At 41.1% G+C, this 18,476-nt stretch overlaps 2 protein-coding genes across 2 annotated transcripts; one reads left to right on the forward strand and one right to left on the reverse strand.

The window, feature by feature from the left end:
• The first annotated feature begins 6,803 nt into the window (after positions 1 to 6,803).
• On the forward strand, positions 6,804 to 8,144 carry LOC139644938 (eotaxin-like). Its single transcript, XM_071520475.1, has 3 exons — positions 6,804 to 7,087; positions 7,258 to 7,372; positions 7,617 to 8,144. The coding sequence occupies exons 1-3, from the start codon at positions 7,021 to 7,023 to the stop codon at positions 7,882 to 7,884; spliced, it is 450 nt and encodes a 149-aa protein (XP_071376576.1). The 5' UTR covers positions 6,804 to 7,020; the 3' UTR covers positions 7,885 to 8,144.
• A 5,293-nt stretch (positions 8,145 to 13,437) lies between these two features.
• Positions 13,438 to 14,862, reverse strand: LOC139644951 (C-C motif chemokine 2-like). The gene is made up of 3 exons (XM_071520497.1): positions 14,666 to 14,862; positions 14,416 to 14,524; positions 13,438 to 13,864 (listed from the first exon to the last, which is right to left on the reverse strand). Exons 1-3 carry the CDS (start codon positions 14,730 to 14,732, stop codon positions 13,687 to 13,689), a joined length of 354 nt encoding a protein of 117 aa, XP_071376598.1. The 5' UTR covers positions 14,733 to 14,862; the 3' UTR covers positions 13,438 to 13,686.
• Between the last annotated feature and the right edge of the window lie 3,614 nt (positions 14,863 to 18,476).

Below are 18,476 nucleotides of genomic sequence, written 5' to 3' on the forward strand. Positions count from 1 at the left end.
CAGCCAGAGGGAACTGAACTCCTGCACCCGGGGCCAGGACTAGGCCCGGGGCCGGGGCCGGGGCCGCTGCACCCGCATCAGACAGGGGGCGATCGATCTGATAGACCTCAGTTTGAGCTGGGCTTCCCCACCTCCAGCAGTCCAACCTCCAACCCTTGTGTGGATGCATATTTACTGTAGGAGAGTCTAGCAGTCAGAAAACAACTGAGGCACTCTGCTTTCGTCTGGAGGATAAAAAAAAAAGAAAAGTGAAAAGCTTTACCGGAGTCTCCTTTGACATTATCATAGAGATTTAATGATACGCTAGGCCTCATTTAAACTCTTAGCAGCTGCCTTGGATCTATAGTGCCATGTCAGTCAACGATCAATATCTCCCTCACACACACATACACACACACGCACACACACATACACACACCCTGGGAGGAATCTCTCTTATCGGGAAACATCAGATCAAGCAGATACACTTGAATGGCTATTGGGGCCAGATTGACTCACTGTGGGGGGACTTAGAATCAATGTTTTGCTTGCAAGCCTAACTCATCCTGTTATTGTGTGTCCGTGTGTGTGTGTGTGTGTGTCCAGGGAGTGTTTTGCCTGTCCCACCAGCTGTCTATTTGGTTCACAGCATATTATTATTAAGCCAGTCATCAGGATCCCGCAGACTCGCAGCAGCAGAACAGGCCCAGAGCGTCCAGGGGCTCGACTGAGAGGAGAGGCCCGGGCCGAGTTGCCCCCCGCTGGGCATGAGAGACAAAGACGGGGCCTGTGTTTCCAAACACTGGCCCCTCTCACCACCCGGAGGTCAGGAACTTAGAATAATCTTGCTCAAACAGTGGGGCCTTGCTTTAACACACACACACACACACACACACACACACACACACACACACACATACACACGCACAAAGACGTTTAGGGATTAAGGCTTTGATTTGACCCTGCTTAACCCAACAGGGGGACGAATGGTGGGGTGACACATGGGGGGGGTAAAACACAGGAGAGAAAGTTTCCGGGGGGGTGGAGGTTTGCAAGCAGAAGGACAAAAGTGTGTGTGTGTGTGTATGTGTGTGTGTGTGTGTGTGTGTGTGCGTGTGTGTGTGTGTGTTTGGGTGTTGGGGGAGTGAAAGTTGCAATCATGGGATATGTGCATGACATGGACAGAAAGCTGTAGTGTGTGCTCGCTAAAAGACGGAAGGGAGAGCAAGAGGGTGAGATATGGACTGAATGGATGGACTGTATGATCAAAGCAGACAAATAAAGAGAGAGATGAAGAGGGAGACCTTGCTGCAATGAGTCATGAATGAGCATGGTGGTCTGAAAGGAGGCTCTTTGATCTTCCTCTAATAATGTTTCTCAAGCACAGCCTCATCTGAAATGCCACCACCAAAGGGAGCCACAGTGACTAATGACCAGCCACAAAATCAATCAATGGATTCTTCATCGGCCGGTGAAAAGAGTTGAACCAGGTTTTTGGCAAAAGAAATGCCACTTGGGATAAAATCATCACTCCCACATGCTGTTTTGAATGTTAAAGCTAGTGAAATTTTATATTCTGTCTAGTCTAGATTGGGAAGTGCAAATTATTCAATGACATTTTATCTCTTTAGCCTCGCAGCTTACTGTATGGCCATGGAGGGCAGAATAATGTGCGCTCTAGCCTCGGGAATGCAGCAGTTGTATTTTTTTCATGTCACTCTAGACTACTGAGCTAAATTTGGATGACTCTCTTAGAGCCTGTGATGCTCACTCTTCCCATTCACTCACTGCAGGCAAAGCACGCCATCTAGTGGCCCAGATTATAGGTTCACAAAGGAAACTAGCTGCAGATCCTTTGTGTGCAGCAGATATACAGTAGCTTTCAGTTGGATGAAGTGAAAATCCACTCTAACAGAAATCACATGTCACTCCTCTGATCTTGGACAGTTTAGATGAAGAAATAATTTCCAAAGGATGCAAACAAGAGACCCAAGACTGTATCCTGTGATGCCATCACATTCAGCATCCCATTCAGCATCCCATACATTGTCAATGGGACAGCTGTAGAAATGAATGGGATGCTGGCTTCATGGACAAATAAAGTGTGAATGTGAAAGTATGCTGGGTTCTGTCCACAATGTCTCTTGATGATAATCCTTAATGCTTGTCTTGATTTTCTGTCTTTGGGAGGGGAGAGAGTTTGAAAAATGGAGTGATCTCTGCTAGCTCAATATTCTTTTAAGGACATAATATCCCAAATGGAAAAGAGACAAATAACAGAGAAGAAAAAGTAGCTTTGCTTCGGTAAAGTTAGAGAACTAGAGCCTGGAGATGCGGTTAGGAATAAGTTCACTTTGAAGTTGTTGAACAGCAAATAGGCCTACACATGAAGATGCACGTTATGACCAAACCAAATAATGTGGGATGTGAATCTTCTACATCAACTTCAGACATCATAACAACATCATTCATCTGAAACCTTAATATTTATTTGAAAGCTAAACCAACAAGGCTTTAACAAACTGTGTGATCCAACCCTAACGAAAAATCACTATAATATTCCTATAGGAACTTTGTATCTGTGGGAGTCAGTGAGTTTATAGGGACCTTATCTTACTTGGATTGATTTATCTCCTATGGTAGCTATCACATTGGCTGTCATTTGTATAGTACCCTTCTAAATTGTATAGCACTTTCTTGCCAAAGAAAGTACAGGTTCAATCGACACCAACAGCACAAAACCGCAACACAATAGAAAAAAGTGACTATCACCTCCCTACTAATCGGCCCATTTTACCAAAGCCAAGAAGAGGAGTGTGGGCAATTTGCTGTCTATTGAATGGCATTGGCCAACGAGAGACAGGTTACTGAGGCGGTAAAAACCCACTCCATCTGAAATGATCGTCCTGGATCAGCTGTGGCATTGCGCGCCTCTCAACCGTGAAGAAGTGCGCGCCGAGCGCTGCTATAATTAAAGCGCTTATTGATTAGACTTTACGCGCTCCTGCGGGCTCTGGACCGTGTACCGGAGGCGCAGGGCGGGTCGTTCACTCTCATAGACATTCAAATCGTCTCTGAGCCATGAGAGCTATGTCTATGCTAATGTATATGGTAATATAGCCCGCGGTTTAAGTCGATTATTGACGCTTTCCTAAATGGACGGTTGATCCACAATTGAGGCTTTGTGCTGAGGGGTCAATAGCAACGAGATTAATACAGGGGCACGAGGTCAGTTTCATTTCAACTCCACCGGTTTCAGGAAATGAATTGAAAATGACTCTGTTAATTCAAATATTAATTGGAAAGCAAATGACATTCTTCAACTCCAAGTGGGATTTGTATTGACCTGACAGATATGAGATCCACCTATAGAGGCCCACCCAGGGGAAAAGGCCTGAGGCTTTCATTTCTTGATGACCAACCTTTGGCTGGATTCGTTTAGACATTTGAATTATTCGTCATAAACTTGCACAAGCAGTGTGTGTGTGTGTGTGTGTGTGTGTGTTTATACTAGAGAGAGAAAGAGAATAGAGAGAAAATGAAAAGAGAATAACGCAATAGAAAAGTCCTGAAGTGAAATAAAACAGCAAAGCAAAAAAAAGAGAATAAAAACAATAAGACTGGTTGATGGTTGATCTGGGAGGCGTGTGTGTGTGTGTGTGTGTGTGTGTGTGTGTGTGTGTGTGTGTATGCAATCAGTTTGAGAAAGGTCGGTGTATTGATCGGTGTGTATGGCTCCACTGTTAGATATCAAAACATCGCTGCTCATCTCAACACTTCTCATAGCTCTGAAATGACCTGGAGTGTGCTGCTCTTTACCAGAGTCCATCCCCAGACAGCCGTTGTCTCTGTCACACTGAAGCGCCAGCCTCTTTCAGACCCAAACACAGACACATAGCTCTTTGTTACAGCGTACCTGGCCTTTACACAAGTTTTATGTGGGCAAACTTTCCGTCTGTTTTTCTTGCTCAAGATGAACTTATCAGTACACAGACACACACACACACAGAGGAAGAGGGAGGAAGGGAGAGACTGAGTTAATCAGGCTGTCTGATCATTATAAGTCTGTGCAAAGGAAGAAAAAAAAATCCTTTATCTTCCAACATTCATCAATAAAATACACCAGTATTGGATAAAGGATAACATCAAACCTTGATCTGTCTAGAGCCGAAGCTTTATTAAACAGAGGGAGCAGACGGAGCCAAATATATCTGTCTGAGTAGACATTTCTTCAACTGCTGGTCTCATTCGCTACATGCCATTCACAGTGTGTGTGTGTCTATGCCTGTGTGTTTCGCCTTGAGCCGTGCACCAGCCAGTGATTCGTCCAGTGATGGGTTGTGTATCGGGAAAACATTCTCCTCTCCCTCACAGTCTGGCCCTAAACTGGCCCCATATCTACTGTAGCAGACGCAATACACAGCGCACACAAAACACGGTGCTATGAAAGTGAATCATGCATGAGCGAATGTGCATGCATGCAGCGTGCTCAGAAAGTTATGGTTTGAGGTGGAAGAGTTTGGTTCCCTTCTTTCTTCTGCTTGCCATGAACAGAGCGAGACAGAGACAGATATATATATATATGTATGTATATATATATATATATATGTAGAGAGAGAGAGAGAGAATGTTGAAAGAATGTATGTCTTTGTGTTATCAGATGATTTGTCTTGCCCTCACTTCATTTGGCTCTCCCCAGGGTTCTGTAAAACAATAAGCACATTTAATGCAGCCTTACAACGTGTGTGTGTGTGTGTGTCCGTGTCTTTGTTGATGTGTGTGTACGTGCATTTCTGTGCAAATAACTTCTCATTAATGCTGCTTTGTAGTGTGTGTGTGTGTGTGTGTGTGTAGGTGTGTGTGTGTGTGTGTGTGTGTGTGTGTGTGTGTGTGTGTGTGTGTGTGCCTGTACATGTATGCATATGTAAATACCTCACACATGCCCTCATGGTCATGTATAGGGCCTGACAATGTGCTTCTCATTCCCATTGCGATCGATATCGGATGAGGATATGAGAGTCAGTATTGATTGTAATTTCCTGCGACGCTTCGTTCCAATCTCCCGCTTTATCAGGAGACTAATTCCTATCAGCCACGCTGTCGGCCCACCAGCAGCTCTGCCTGCTGCCCAGGACAACAGCTAATGAATAAGAAAGAAATGAATAATCCAACGAGGCATTTCTCCACTGATAAACAGGTTGCCACAGGGATGATAATGATGAGGCTGGGATATTAGGTGTGGAGAAATGTGTGTGTGCGGGTCATTATGTGTGTGTTTGCCTTTGTATGTTCGCGAGTGTGTGTGTGTGTGTATTTGTATGCGTTTTGCCTGGTGAAAACATAAGCCAGCCAAGATTTTCCTGACTTTAATGATTGGATGTTTTGGACGACAGGCTTTTGTGTGCCGTGGGATTTGTTGTTGTTGACTGAAAGAGTCAGAGGCAGGAAACTAATATTTGCTATCCATTCAGGCTGATCCCAGGTGGAGGGCCAATCAGGTGTTTATTCTTGCTATCATTGTGGAACTGTGTGGGAATAATGATATGCTGGCTGAAAAGTACCCAGGGCCCCCAAACACATCGCTTTTACTTCGCTGCCATTTCTTTGTTTTTCTTTATTCTCTCGCTGCCTCATTCGCACCTGTGCTTCATTTTCCTGTCTCAGCCTCTCTGTCTGTCTCTCTCTTCCTTAATGACTCTCTCTCTGTCTCTCTCACCAGCCATCGCCCTCACCCTCTCTCTATATCTATCTCACCATCTTTCACTTCCTCTCTTTCTATCTCTCTTTTGGCTTTAAATCAAGTCTATTGTCTAGTCATCGGTTTGTCTGGGTTTAAGTTATTTCCCCTTGTGTGGTTGCTGTGTTCAGACTTGAGGACTGGACCTCTACCTCCCACTGATTCCACCGCTTCTTCATCCTCTGTCCTCCATCTCTGTGTCCCCAAACCATTTCCCTTTTACGGCACATATTATTATCCCCCCTCTTCCTTTCTTTCCCCCTTTTCTTCTGGGTATTTCTATTGCCTTGTAAATGAAAAAATACAGTGGCCTGCCTCCATCCGAAACTATCATCTCTTACATTAAATCTTATATTATTACAAGCCTCTTTCCCGAAATGTAAAAACACACTCTCTTTGTTTGCTGCCTGCAAGGTATTGGCTGGCATTTTATCATGGAGAACTGAAAATGAAAATGCACCTCTAATGGGCAGCCTTTTTTCCATCATGCAGATGTTTAAATTGTTGTTGAACTATTGTTGTACCACAAATCAGGTGAGAATGCTGTGTACCAGTCAATATGTGTGGGTGAGACAACAGGAGGAAGGCTATTTTGAGTTTACCCTGATGCTGATGATCTGGTATGTGTGTGATAGGGACATTTTTTTTCTGTATGATTTATGTGTCATGCATTTTAACTTATTACTCATAAGTAATTACCCAAACCTTGCTAGTATGTCACGCATTGCATATTTCCACTACTCAACTGCATACTGTTGGTGTCTCAAATTAGAATAAACTTATGGTTTTCAAAGTGAGTGGAAAGTGGTGTGGCTGTGTGCGTGTGTGTGTGTGTGTGTGTGTGTGTGTGTGTGTGTGTGTGTACATGCATGTACCTATGTGTGCTTGTACTTCCGTGTGCTGCTACTGTTGTTTTTGTTGTGGGCAGAACTGTGGTGAAGGGTCTTTTTCTCAACTTCCTGTGAAAGGTAAACTCATAGTTTCCTCTACCCATAGTGCGGCCAGACTAATTATCATCCACGGTTATGGGTGGAGTTGAGATGGGGGAGAGGCGGAAGGGCTTGTGTTTTATAAGTCCAAAGACCAACACTGATCAGAGAGACAGACAGAAACAGAAAGTTTTTTTCTGAGCCTGAAGCCTGTGCACCAGGTGATTATAACGTCTCCTGTGTAAGTAGGACTGGCTTGATTTGGAATAGATACCTACCCAGGCAAGCAGTGAGGATAAAAATCATTTTCTGTGAGCTCTTCAGGTTGCAGTAGTAGAGCTTTGTGTCTGAGAAAGCCAAGGTGTCACTGTGAAGATGAGGCTCAGCCTGGTCTTATCCACTCTCCTCTGCCTCGCTACGTGGATGAGCTCTGTCCATACAAGTGAGTATTTATATAATGTACTGGATTCTAGAATAAGTGTTGCATACATGTGGTTTGAGTATGTGCCTGTCAAAGTAGCACACGTGTGCATCTAACTGCTTTTTGGGGAAACGTGTGATGGATGAACACAATGGTAAATCTCTATCTCGCTCTGTGTCTGTCTTGTCCAGCCAACGGACCAGTGTCCAGCTGCTGCCTCCAGTGGTCCAACACCAAAGTCCGTGTGGACAGAATACTGGACTACCGCATTCAGTCTGAAGGAGTCTGTCCCATCACAGCCGTAGTGTAAGTGCCCACCCCCTTTCACACTGCATAGAGTTCAGTTGTGTCTCGACTTAAGAACTTGACTTAAGTTCTTAAGTCTCCACTTAACTCTAAGTCTTAATTTAACTTGTCCACATGTACTTCCCAATAGATCAGATTATTTAACTAAGAATTTATTTATCACAACTTCATGGACTGAGACACAACTTACATGTCTGATATTGGTGCATTAACAGCTCACTGACCTCTACGAATTCAATTGCAGGTTTTATACAAAGTCTGGAAAGAGGATCTGCTCCGACCCTAGCGGTAACTGGACCATGAAAGCCATGAGAAAGGTGGATGAGGAGAGGGGAGTCATGTTGAAGGAGGGGCAGGACGAAGAGGGAGAGTCAAGCAGTGACAACAAGGGACCAACAGATTGCACTGGACCAAAGAAAGAGAGACCACAGAAGAGAGGCCGAAATGGAAGGAAGAGGCTAGGGAGGAGAAAGAATGGGAGAGGGAGGAAGGGGCAGAGGAAAAATGTTTGAGGAAGCACAAGACAGTTCAGAGACATCAAACTCCTGCCAAATAGACTTGTCCTGCTTCGCCACTTCAGGAGCCAACAGACCTGAAACAAAAACAAAACAAAAGATACTGAGTTTTGCTTTGACTATTCAATATATATTACATATTTTAATATGCAGTGAACATATTCTATTCTCATAAATGTGTGTGCATGTCAGTAACAGAGAGCCTACACTCTGACATTTGCTTTTGTCAATAGCCAATAAAAAGATATTAAAATACATTTTGTGTTTTTGTTACAATTTTTTTGTTACAATTTGTGTTTTTGTGTACAATTGGAACATACAGTATGTTTGGAAATTGATACATTTATTCCCAGAGTTTTTTTTTTATTTATTATTGAGCATTGCCAAATTAAGAGTCACTATGGTAGGCCTCGATACTATAGAGTGAAACGGTATTACTTTTTTTCTTTTGGAGTCAAGATTTCACGGTAGGCTACATCGCAAATTTAACTAATCTGATATAGTGGTGAGGAGGCAGAGGGTTCCGTAGACGTGAAGGGTTACACACACAGGCATGATGCACCATGATGCCTCTGAAAACACTATCTTGATGTTTGTACTGTGACACACACATAAAACCACAGAAACCTCTTTGAATGTCACAGTCCTCTAAAACATTTATTAGTAATGGCACACTAGACACTGAAGTTGGAAAGGAAAAAATGCACTCACCGAAAGCAAGTGCTATTAGATGTACTGCTGAGTCAAATCTGTGCTATTTTATAGTAGATATGCACTACTGCTAGTTCCTGGGGGTCAATTATATTTTCATGTCTAATGGTTACGTGCTATTGGAAGCTAAAGTTAATCTCAAACATCACTTCCACTTGGACCAAGGGTTTTATTGTAAACTAAATCTAAGACAACAACAAGGTGTTAAAAAACCTTGCCGTAAACTGAAAGAAAAACGAGAACTAGGCTTTGTGGAAGAAACTAAAACTGAACTAAAACTATCTTGTCTACCTGTAAATAATAAAAAATAAAATAAAAATATATGTGAATGTTTTTAGTTGTTGTCTTTTTGTTTATGTGCAGGGTAAAATTAATTTTAAGGAAGGAGTGTTTGGTTATTGTTTCTGAAACCTAACTATATGAGATGGTGATATCCTGCAGGCCGGGTTGTTTGGCCCCCATGAGCCCCTCTGGTTCTCGGAGGAAGTGCCAGTGTCATCAAAAATAGTTGGGAGGAAATGAGTCCTGTTTGGGATTATTTTGAGCTAAATGGTATGAATTCAGATTGCTGTAGAGTCTGCAAGTAGCCTACATAACACCTGTGCAGCATGCAACCAAGTGGTCCCAACTTTAAGTTAGCTGAGGATGCAGCTGATCAATCATCTAACAATAAACCTTTAAAAAATACCACCCTCTAGTTAAAATCAGTGGTGGAAAAAGTACTCAAATCCTTGTAAGGAAAAGTAGCAATACTATAATGGAAAAATAAACCATTAAAAGAAAAAGTCCTGCATTAAAAATTTTACTCAACTTTTCCACCTTGCTGGTCCCAGGACCATTATTACATGTTGCGGTTAAGCTTGTAGATTTTTTCCACTTGATGTAATGGTGCAGCCATTGGGTTTGAATATTTCACTCACAATGTCACTGTTATGAACACAGGTGGGACCAAAACGCAGGACACGGACAGGGTGGTGTGGGTAAGGAAAAGGTTTTATTGTAAGGGAGGAGCGGGGCTTGGTGTGAATGTGGGATGAGGGGAAGCGTGGCAGGCAGGTGTAGTTTGGAGGCTAGGAGGTTACAGGCAGGCAGGCAGGGAGACAAGCAGGAAGACAGGCAGGGGGGTGATGGTCCTGGGATAAGAGAGGCTGGTTAGTCACAGGAAACACGAAGAGACAAAGACACATGGGATTTGTAACTATAGTAGATTGGCCTTGAAGCGTAACTACTACTGTGGTTGAAACAACAATCTGGCGAAGAATGGTTGAAGAGCCGGGGTAGATATACTGCAGGCAGGTGAGCTACTGTGTGCAGGATGAGCAGAGCCGGGAGCCAGGAGAACGAGGAAGGGAGACCACGCCCACGCCAATACACACACAAACAAAACATAGACAGAGAGAGAGAGACATACAGGGGAGCACTGGGAACACAGGGAAGGGGAAACACAAGGAAACACTAGGGAATCTTCTGGGGGTAACAGTCACTCAGCATTGGAACAGGCAGATACAGATATGTATGAGACACCTATGGAAAAGATGTTTTTTCTGATTTTGAAGCTACTTAAGGGGGAATATAAGGGGAAAGTCAGGGTGCCGGGGTTAAGTAAAAGTATTAGCACTAAAATGTACTTCAGTAAGTACTCATTTTGAAGAATGGTCCCGTTCAGAGTGTTAAATTATTGATGCATCAACCTGTAAGACGTATTTTAATGTTGTAGGTGCTGCAGGTGGCACTAGGTCTAACTACTCAATATACTGTTGGGTTGTTTAAACTCTAAGAAAGCAACATATTTTCTGAGCTTATCGTATGTTTTGCATGTAAAACCTTACTCTGCAAAGTAACTATTAACTACAGCCATCAGAAAAATGTAGTGGAGTAAAAAGTATAAAGTCTTATATAAGGGAAAAGTAAAGGTAAAGTGGCAGTACCTCAACATTGTACTTAAGTAGTTTAAGTAGGTTATTTGAGTAAATGTACTTTGTTACGTTCTACCTCTGGTTAAAGCTAGAACTGAAACTAAATGAAAACTAAATAAAAACAAAATATTTGCATAAAATACAAACTTAACTAAAACTACCAAACCTATGCTGAAAACTAACTAAACTAAAGTGAAACTGAAATTGAAAGCAAATTGAACACTATATAAATATAAAAACGAATGAAAATTTTAAAACTATAATAACCCTGACGTGGGCAATATCATCTGAAATATATTTGAAGGTAGATGATGATACTATAGAAAGTCTCTCTGCTGGCCTCTCTGTTTCAGAGTGTGTATCTCTGGAACTGACATGCTGCAGTCAGCCACAGCAGGTACCACTTCCTGAACTCTCAATTTGTGTTTGTTTGTGTGTGTGTGTTTGTGTGTTTGTGTGTGCATGTGTGCATGTGTGTGTATGTGTGTGTGTGCTTGTGGCCTAATTTCAGCAGATAACTATTGGTGGCAGTGTTTCCTCTCTTCTTAGAAAAATAAAAAGATAAAAAAAATGTGACAATGACATCTTGCAGCGAGCCCACAGTGAATTTATAAAGTGCGTCAAAGTCGTTCTATTGCGGGTGAAAAGGAATGAGGGAAGAGTCTTACAACAACCAACCAATATTTCAAGATTTGTGTGATGTATAAGAATACTTCCAAATTGTTTGCACAGTACTTATAAGACTTTAAGTGCCCCTTCAAAATGTGAATTACCCTGTTTAGGTGAGCAAACATTTCCACATGTATATCTATTCATCTGAGTGATAATATCAAAAGCTGCAGAGGAAACTGTCAGTGTGAAGAGCCCTTGAAGTATTTGACTTAACATGCTTCAACATAAGGGCTGCTCTGAGAAAACACTGACACTTCATAAAGGCTTATATGGGATACTAGGAGGTGCCGCTTTCGGGACTGAGGGCCATGATTAACTCAGAAACACAGATATATGGACTCATTTGTTTTTGTTTTTTCGCTAGAAATGACTATAAGCTCTTCCAAAGCATAATCTCCTCTTCCTCTGCCGGGGGAGTGTGTTCATGAACTCAACACAACATTTTTTGGGTTAGTGCAATTTTACAATATTCTACTCCTGCGACATGGTGTGTGTGTGTGTGTGTGTGTGTGTGTGTGTGCGTATGCGTGCGGATGTGCACGATGTGTCAGTTGGAAGCACTGGGGAGGTGTTGTGGTTAACCCATCAGGAGGAAAGTGCAATCTCCCACTACTTCTCTTAGCTCCCCACAACATTAGACTTAAACTAACCCACTGGGGCATGGGAACTATTTATTGGCACCTTCCTACTGTCTCCACACGCACACACACACACACCTAAACACACACACACACACACACACACACACACACACACACAGAAAGTATGTGGTACAAGTATTCCCAAACCACAAGTCTCACAATGTACTTATGAATAATAATCCGTGACTGCTGTGACTGCAGCCATTTAAAGCTGCCACCTGAAGACGATGGGAGCACAACACAAGGCAAAGCTAAAGAGGACCCACAATCCTTTGCAATTACATTAAACATTGATAGTTGATATGATAAAACAATGCATGGTATGAAGCAGACAGAGCTTTGTCAGTGGTAAATACATGCAACAAAAATATAGTATCACTTATATCACACTTGTATGTTTATATTACAGAATACATTCTACTCTCTGTTAAAGTGACTGCGTGGAACGACGCTGGTGGGCCAGTTATTTAAGCAAGGGGTGGGGAAAAACCATTGCGCTGTGGTTCAAGCAAGTGTTGAATAAACCTCAAACACTCATCTCGCTCTCCGCCGCCCCAGTTATAGCAAGCGGTGACAGAGCTGTACTTTCGCTCTCTACCCACACATAGTAAACTGTTTTTTTTTTTTATTCTTTTCACACAGCATGGTGTTTGCAAGATGACATGATGGAAACATACGAGCTGGAAGCCCCCGAAAGCTTCCACCTGGTTACCCAAAGCCCACCTTCCACATTGTCACAAGGATGGGGAGGTGGAACATGGCTGCCACTAGAATGGACAATGACCAAATGAGAGTATTCTACATGACTCACTCATGGTCTTTATGATGAACTTTATGTAGTCTTTTGTATGCAGAGTTTTGGTTTTGGTTTGGCATTTTCGTTTGTGGCTTTGATAACATTTCCTGAGCTTGGAATTACACGGTTGCATCGGGGTGGAGTGTAGTTCTGAAATCAAACGTTTGACACACCAGCTGGCAAAACTGTTATATACTTTCTATCTTCTATCGCCGGAAAAGAAAGAAAGAAAGAAAGAAAGAAGGAAACACCACACAAGCATAAAATAATATTCATGAATATGTGGATAATTTAATTTGTATTTAAAAGTCAGACAGGACCTTGTAATTCTCATGTGTTTCTATTGAGCTGGGCTGAGTGCTTTGTGTATTGGAGCTTGGCATGTATAATGAGATTGAAGTTGTAGAGCAATAAAACACCTATCTAATAAATCTAAATGACAACAAATAGAAGTAAACACAAGGCTTCAGACAGTAACGCTGCTGTCTGCTGCTATCGCTATCAATTTGCGATGCATGAAAGCAGCCTGTTATTCCTCTTCTTTTAACATTTATCTATCACATGGACTCCGCTATGTTAGCATGATGAATCTGTTGTGAACGTGGGTGCTGTGGACCTTCTACACTATCTAGATGAAGGAGATGAGGGAGCAAGATGAGCAGAGGGGGCTTCTTGAGGTTGAGAAACGGTCTCACCCCTCCAGAATGTCAGCTTTTCCCCTCACACCCACTTAGACAGTAATCTACCACAAAAATCACAATGATGGACACTTACTCATCACGTTACATATAACATTATAGTTTTTATTAACCGATACCATTCAGTGTTACAGTCATTATATGATATAAAGAAAAAGTAAGTTACATATTTACATTCATTCTAAATATCAGATAAACATGAATTACCCGTTTATATATAAAGGCAAATATATATAATAGATATCAATATATCTTCAGAAAAGTGAGGTAAGATGTATGCAGGGACTGTGAAAACATTCAAAGAACTAATGGCAGAGTAAGTAAGCCGGGAGCTATGGCCTTCTAGTTCCGGACAAAAGTTGGGTTTAAGTGGATTTGTGAGCGCTGTGTTCCTGTGTGGAGGCTGATATTGTCCTTTTGGTGGTGGTGTAAGGTTTGGTATGGCGGCGATGCCAGTTCTTCCCATCCAGGTAGGCCATAGTGGTCTTTGTCCACAGCGTGAGGGGGTCAGAGCAGATTCGCTTGTCTTTCACTGTGGTGAACCTGTGGACAAGAGAGAGGTTGGTCACAACACAGAAAATACAGATTTAATGACACATTTTTAAAAAGAAGAAAATTGTTCAAAACTTTAAATTGTTGAGAGGAGTGAGGAGCGAGGGATGGGAGACGGAGGGATAGGATTAGGAGTCAGGAAGTTAAGGGCAGGGTCGCATTTAAGAGTGGCAGCAAGTGGGTTTAAATAGTATTGTTTCTATTTATTTTAAGCTATTTTATGTGAATATAAAAGTATATACACATATATAAATGTTTCTATGTATAGATATGTTCATGTTTGAATGAATTATTCTTTTTTTCTATTTGTATAGGCCTAATTGATATGTGATATGATAATGACCATGAAGACCACAACAAAAAATTGGCCAAAAAAACAAAACAAAAAAAACCTTTGAATTGTCGAATATCAAAAATTATGGTTAATTCGAAGTATAGTGCATCGTGGCATGCACAATTCATTATTGCTATCAAAAGACCCGAGACCATTTTAAGCCAAACTATACACACAAATCCAACAAGGAATACTTTAGAAGACTTACACCACTGCATGTATAGGGCATGCCGGTGGTTTTTGTTCATGGTAGTTCTTGAGCATGTCTCGCTGGACTCGAGTCCTTGTGATTCTGCGACAGCAATCTGACAATCCACCTGTTAGAAGAGACACAAGATTCATCCTGATTATCATCATCATTATCATCATCTCCATCATCTAACTTGTTTATCATCATTTGTGACATATACAACATACATCATCAAAGAAAATGCACAAAACTATCATATTGCACATACCTTGAGCTGCGGTGGTGGACACCATAATAGCTATGAGGAGAAGTGGTAGAAAGGCGAGGCTTGTCATTGTGTCACTGTGGCTAGGACAGATGTGATGTGTGTGTCTGAGCTGTAGTCCCTTTTTAAGCCCTCCAACCCGGCAAACGCATTCATTCAAGTCGCTCACAGTTCATGCATGCACCCACAGATATGCACAGGCTGGAAAGTAGCATGCTTATTTCCTCCCACAGTACCTCACCAGTGTAGTCCTCTCCGCTCCACTCACTCACTATTGGTCTAAAGGTGTCACTAAATGTTCCAGCGGATGAGGTGGTGGGCTCAACCGAACACGTGCATACAATATTATAACATTTACTATTATATAAATAATACCTTTTATTAACAATTAGTGCTTATACATGCAATATTCAATTCACGTTTGTTTCTCTACGGACCCAGCTTTAGTTGGCATATCCACTGGCCTTAACTATAAAACTATAATTCCTGAGCAGTTTGTTAAAAGTCATTATTTTATTTTTGTTTTTTAATATTTCTGAATGTCCAAACGGCCGATAAATAGCTGAGGGTTATTTTTGTTACAGAGTTTGAGAAGAAAAAGAGTCCTGGTTCCTTGTTGTTCTTCTGTTTCCCAGAGTTTATTTTCTTGAGATAGGTCTGTAGAAGGAAACTTGAAACGTGAAACAAGATCCATAAGCATATTGTAATTGTATGATGCCGCTCTAGGTTTTGGCCATACAGTTATCATGGCTTCATAAAAAGGAAAACTATGGTCACTAGAGGGCGACAGAAACCGCAACACATTTGTAAATAAAGCACAGTAAAGCCACTGCACTACAGAGGCCTACCAAGGACACACATTGCAAAGCTTATAGCTAAGCTAAACATAGCTAGAAGGAGAAGTCTCGTCAGTGTCTCCCGCTGAAGTTTGTGTCCCACGACAACAAGTGAAGAGGTAGGTAGCAAGTTTACTAGTTTACTAAATTTACTCCCTTGTTTCTTCGATTCCACCATTACGAGAATATTTGCCAGAATGGGAGAGGGTGAGTGTCGCTTTTAAACAGCGAAGGAGGAGCCAACCTAGTTTTTAAAAAATGAAAAGCTACCGAATGGACCGGGAGGAGCTTCATTGCAGACCAGAATTTGACGATAAGCTTTAGCTTTTGTGTGGATATTGGTTTATATCATTATGTCTCAATGAAATCTCCACATAGCACACATTAGTTTCAGGATTGGTTATAAGGTCTGATATAACTTATTACAGGTTTAATATAAGTCAGTCTTTCCAAAAGTGAATGCTTTCTATTTTTAGATTTAGATATTTTAGATCGGATTTAGATTTAGATTAGATAATTTACCTATGAGATGATGTCATAAGGTCTGTGGTCTTTAGAATGCATGAGAGGAAAGAGGGTGGAAGGAGAGAGAAACGGGGCGGAGCTAACAGGAAAAGATAAACTGGACACTCCCTTTTCTTTAAAGTCTGGGTGAGAGCATCATCAGTTGCATGGGCAGCACATGCACACACAGAAGGTACAATATGTGCTACGAGTATTCCCACACCCAACAGTGATCACAATACAGTAATACTCAAAAATAGTAGTCAGTAATAGTTATGAAAGCAGTACATTATGATTGTAATACAGAGCTTTATAGTGGGTACATCACTGCATCTCACACCAAAACACAAGCCAAACTAAAGGAGAATATGAAGATACTCATGAAATACATATAGGAAGACACACACAAACACACATGTATGTAACAAAGCTGGAGTTGGTTAAGCTTCCACTCCTTTGATTGAGCTTCTATCTGTCATCCAAATTACACACACACACACACATCCACAGACACACACACGCACACACATATGAACAGACAGACATACATAGCAGCAGATAGTTTAATTACTAATAAACGTTTTTTTTCTATTATGTTGCTGGGCAGAAAGTTAAATATTGTCCATGAGCCCAGGGGCAAAATCAGTTGATAGTTCTACAGTGGAAACAGTGAATACAAATCTTTATTTATATAGCACGTTTCAAAACCACAGTTACAAAGTGCTTAACAAAAGGAGAAAGATAAAAGGTAACTTAATGAACAGAATAAAATATATATATATAAGTCTCCACCAGCCACAATTTGTCTTTTGAAGATATCTTACAGTCAATAAGCTCTGATGGAGCTGTCGTTCCATCGCTTTTAAAATGACTTTCTTTGGATGGGTCTATTATGTTTAACTGACTCTATCTTCTCCCTCCTCTATGACAGCCTATTATAATGACTCAGGAATAATCACTTATTACATTCCTTAGAAGTGAAATTGCTGAGGTCTGCAGTGCAATGACTCAATTTAATATTGTTCTATCAAGTCTCCCAGTACATTGTTCAATCATTAGGCAGCAAGTTGGGTCCGATAAAGATAAGGATATCAAACAGCATAGTATCTGCCTGGATTGTCTAATTTGAAAAATCCTCACACCAGCACACCTACAAGCATGAAATGGTGACTAGCTCTACAGTAAAAGTATCTATTTGTTAGATTTACAACCTTGATGTAGGACAAAAAACAACTAATGAATGAAATGCAAAATAAAAAGGAGAACTTCTCTCTCTTTCAATCCCTGCCTCGCTCCAATCCACAATTCAAAAAATGCATATGTTTCGCAATCATATCTTCATTTTAGCCAAGCAGATCACACTGATCGCACTTCCTTCCTCATTTTGTTTAATCGTTTCTGCTTTTCAATGATGAGGAATTTTAATGTTTCATTCAGACTCAAAAGCCAGTAAATATGTTTGTGCAATTTCAGTATGAAACAGCTGACACAGCTAACAAGTACATCATCACAAGAGACTGTTTTTTTTTATGGCGGCCTTAAATTCTACACAGTATAAAGCTATAAGTCTTTAGATGGCTTGCAATACAGTAATTCAAATTATTGAAAAATATACTTTAACCCCACTTGAGGTGCACACATAGTCATTGACCAATTTGTGAATAATAGAACCACGTCTCACCACTCTGTATGTTGCACATGGCGTGTGCTGTTTATCAGCCCACAAGCCAAATCCCAAATGTCATCTATTACATGACAATCGAGCACATTCATTACAAATACATCAGCTAAATCAGCCTCTCCGCAACAACTACATATTAGCAGTGACATATTTTGTAACAATGAAACTTTTAATAATCACTGCAGTACTATTCCACTCCTTTATTGCTTGATGACCTTTGGTGGGCTAAAAACTGAGAAAAATAGAGACCACAAAATGATAATATGGGTACAGTGAGGAAAAGTCCCGCAGCAGCCAGTGCTGCTCCGAGGCCTTCTTGTTCAAAGCTCCTGGTGCCATCCACATTATACCTGTAATTACAGTAAATAAGTAAGGCTTTTACTGCCTCATAGCAAAAAATTATCATAATATATCTGTGGGGGGTTGATAGGATTTTTGATCACAACAATGACTCAATGATTTCTTCACCAGGTGCAGAGATTTCTGGCTTTCAAAACTCATTTTCTGGCCCGTACTCTGTTTTAGAACAAAAACTTACTGCCCATTGGAATTTCAAAACATTATCAATCCCACCTCCCATCTACTTTTCAAACATTTTGATTATGGAGGATGGTGCTACAAGCCAGCGACTGACATTGTAAGACATTTCAATTACAAAAGCTATCATATTGTAGTATTGCTATTACAATATTTTGCATTGTAATTGATGACCTTTTCACTAGACTTTTTTGTTAGCTCTACTTAGCTCACGTATTGTCTCTGTTGTAACAAGCAAGTAATTAATGATAAACTG

This window comes from Centroberyx affinis, unplaced genomic scaffold (genome assembly GCF_046629955.1).
Source record: "Centroberyx affinis isolate AG114_WGS23_722 - 3 ecotype Tasmania unplaced genomic scaffold, CSIRO-AGI_Caff_v1 ptg000804l_1, whole genome shotgun sequence".
Lineage (NCBI taxonomy): Eukaryota > Metazoa > Chordata > Actinopteri > Beryciformes > Berycidae > Centroberyx > Centroberyx affinis.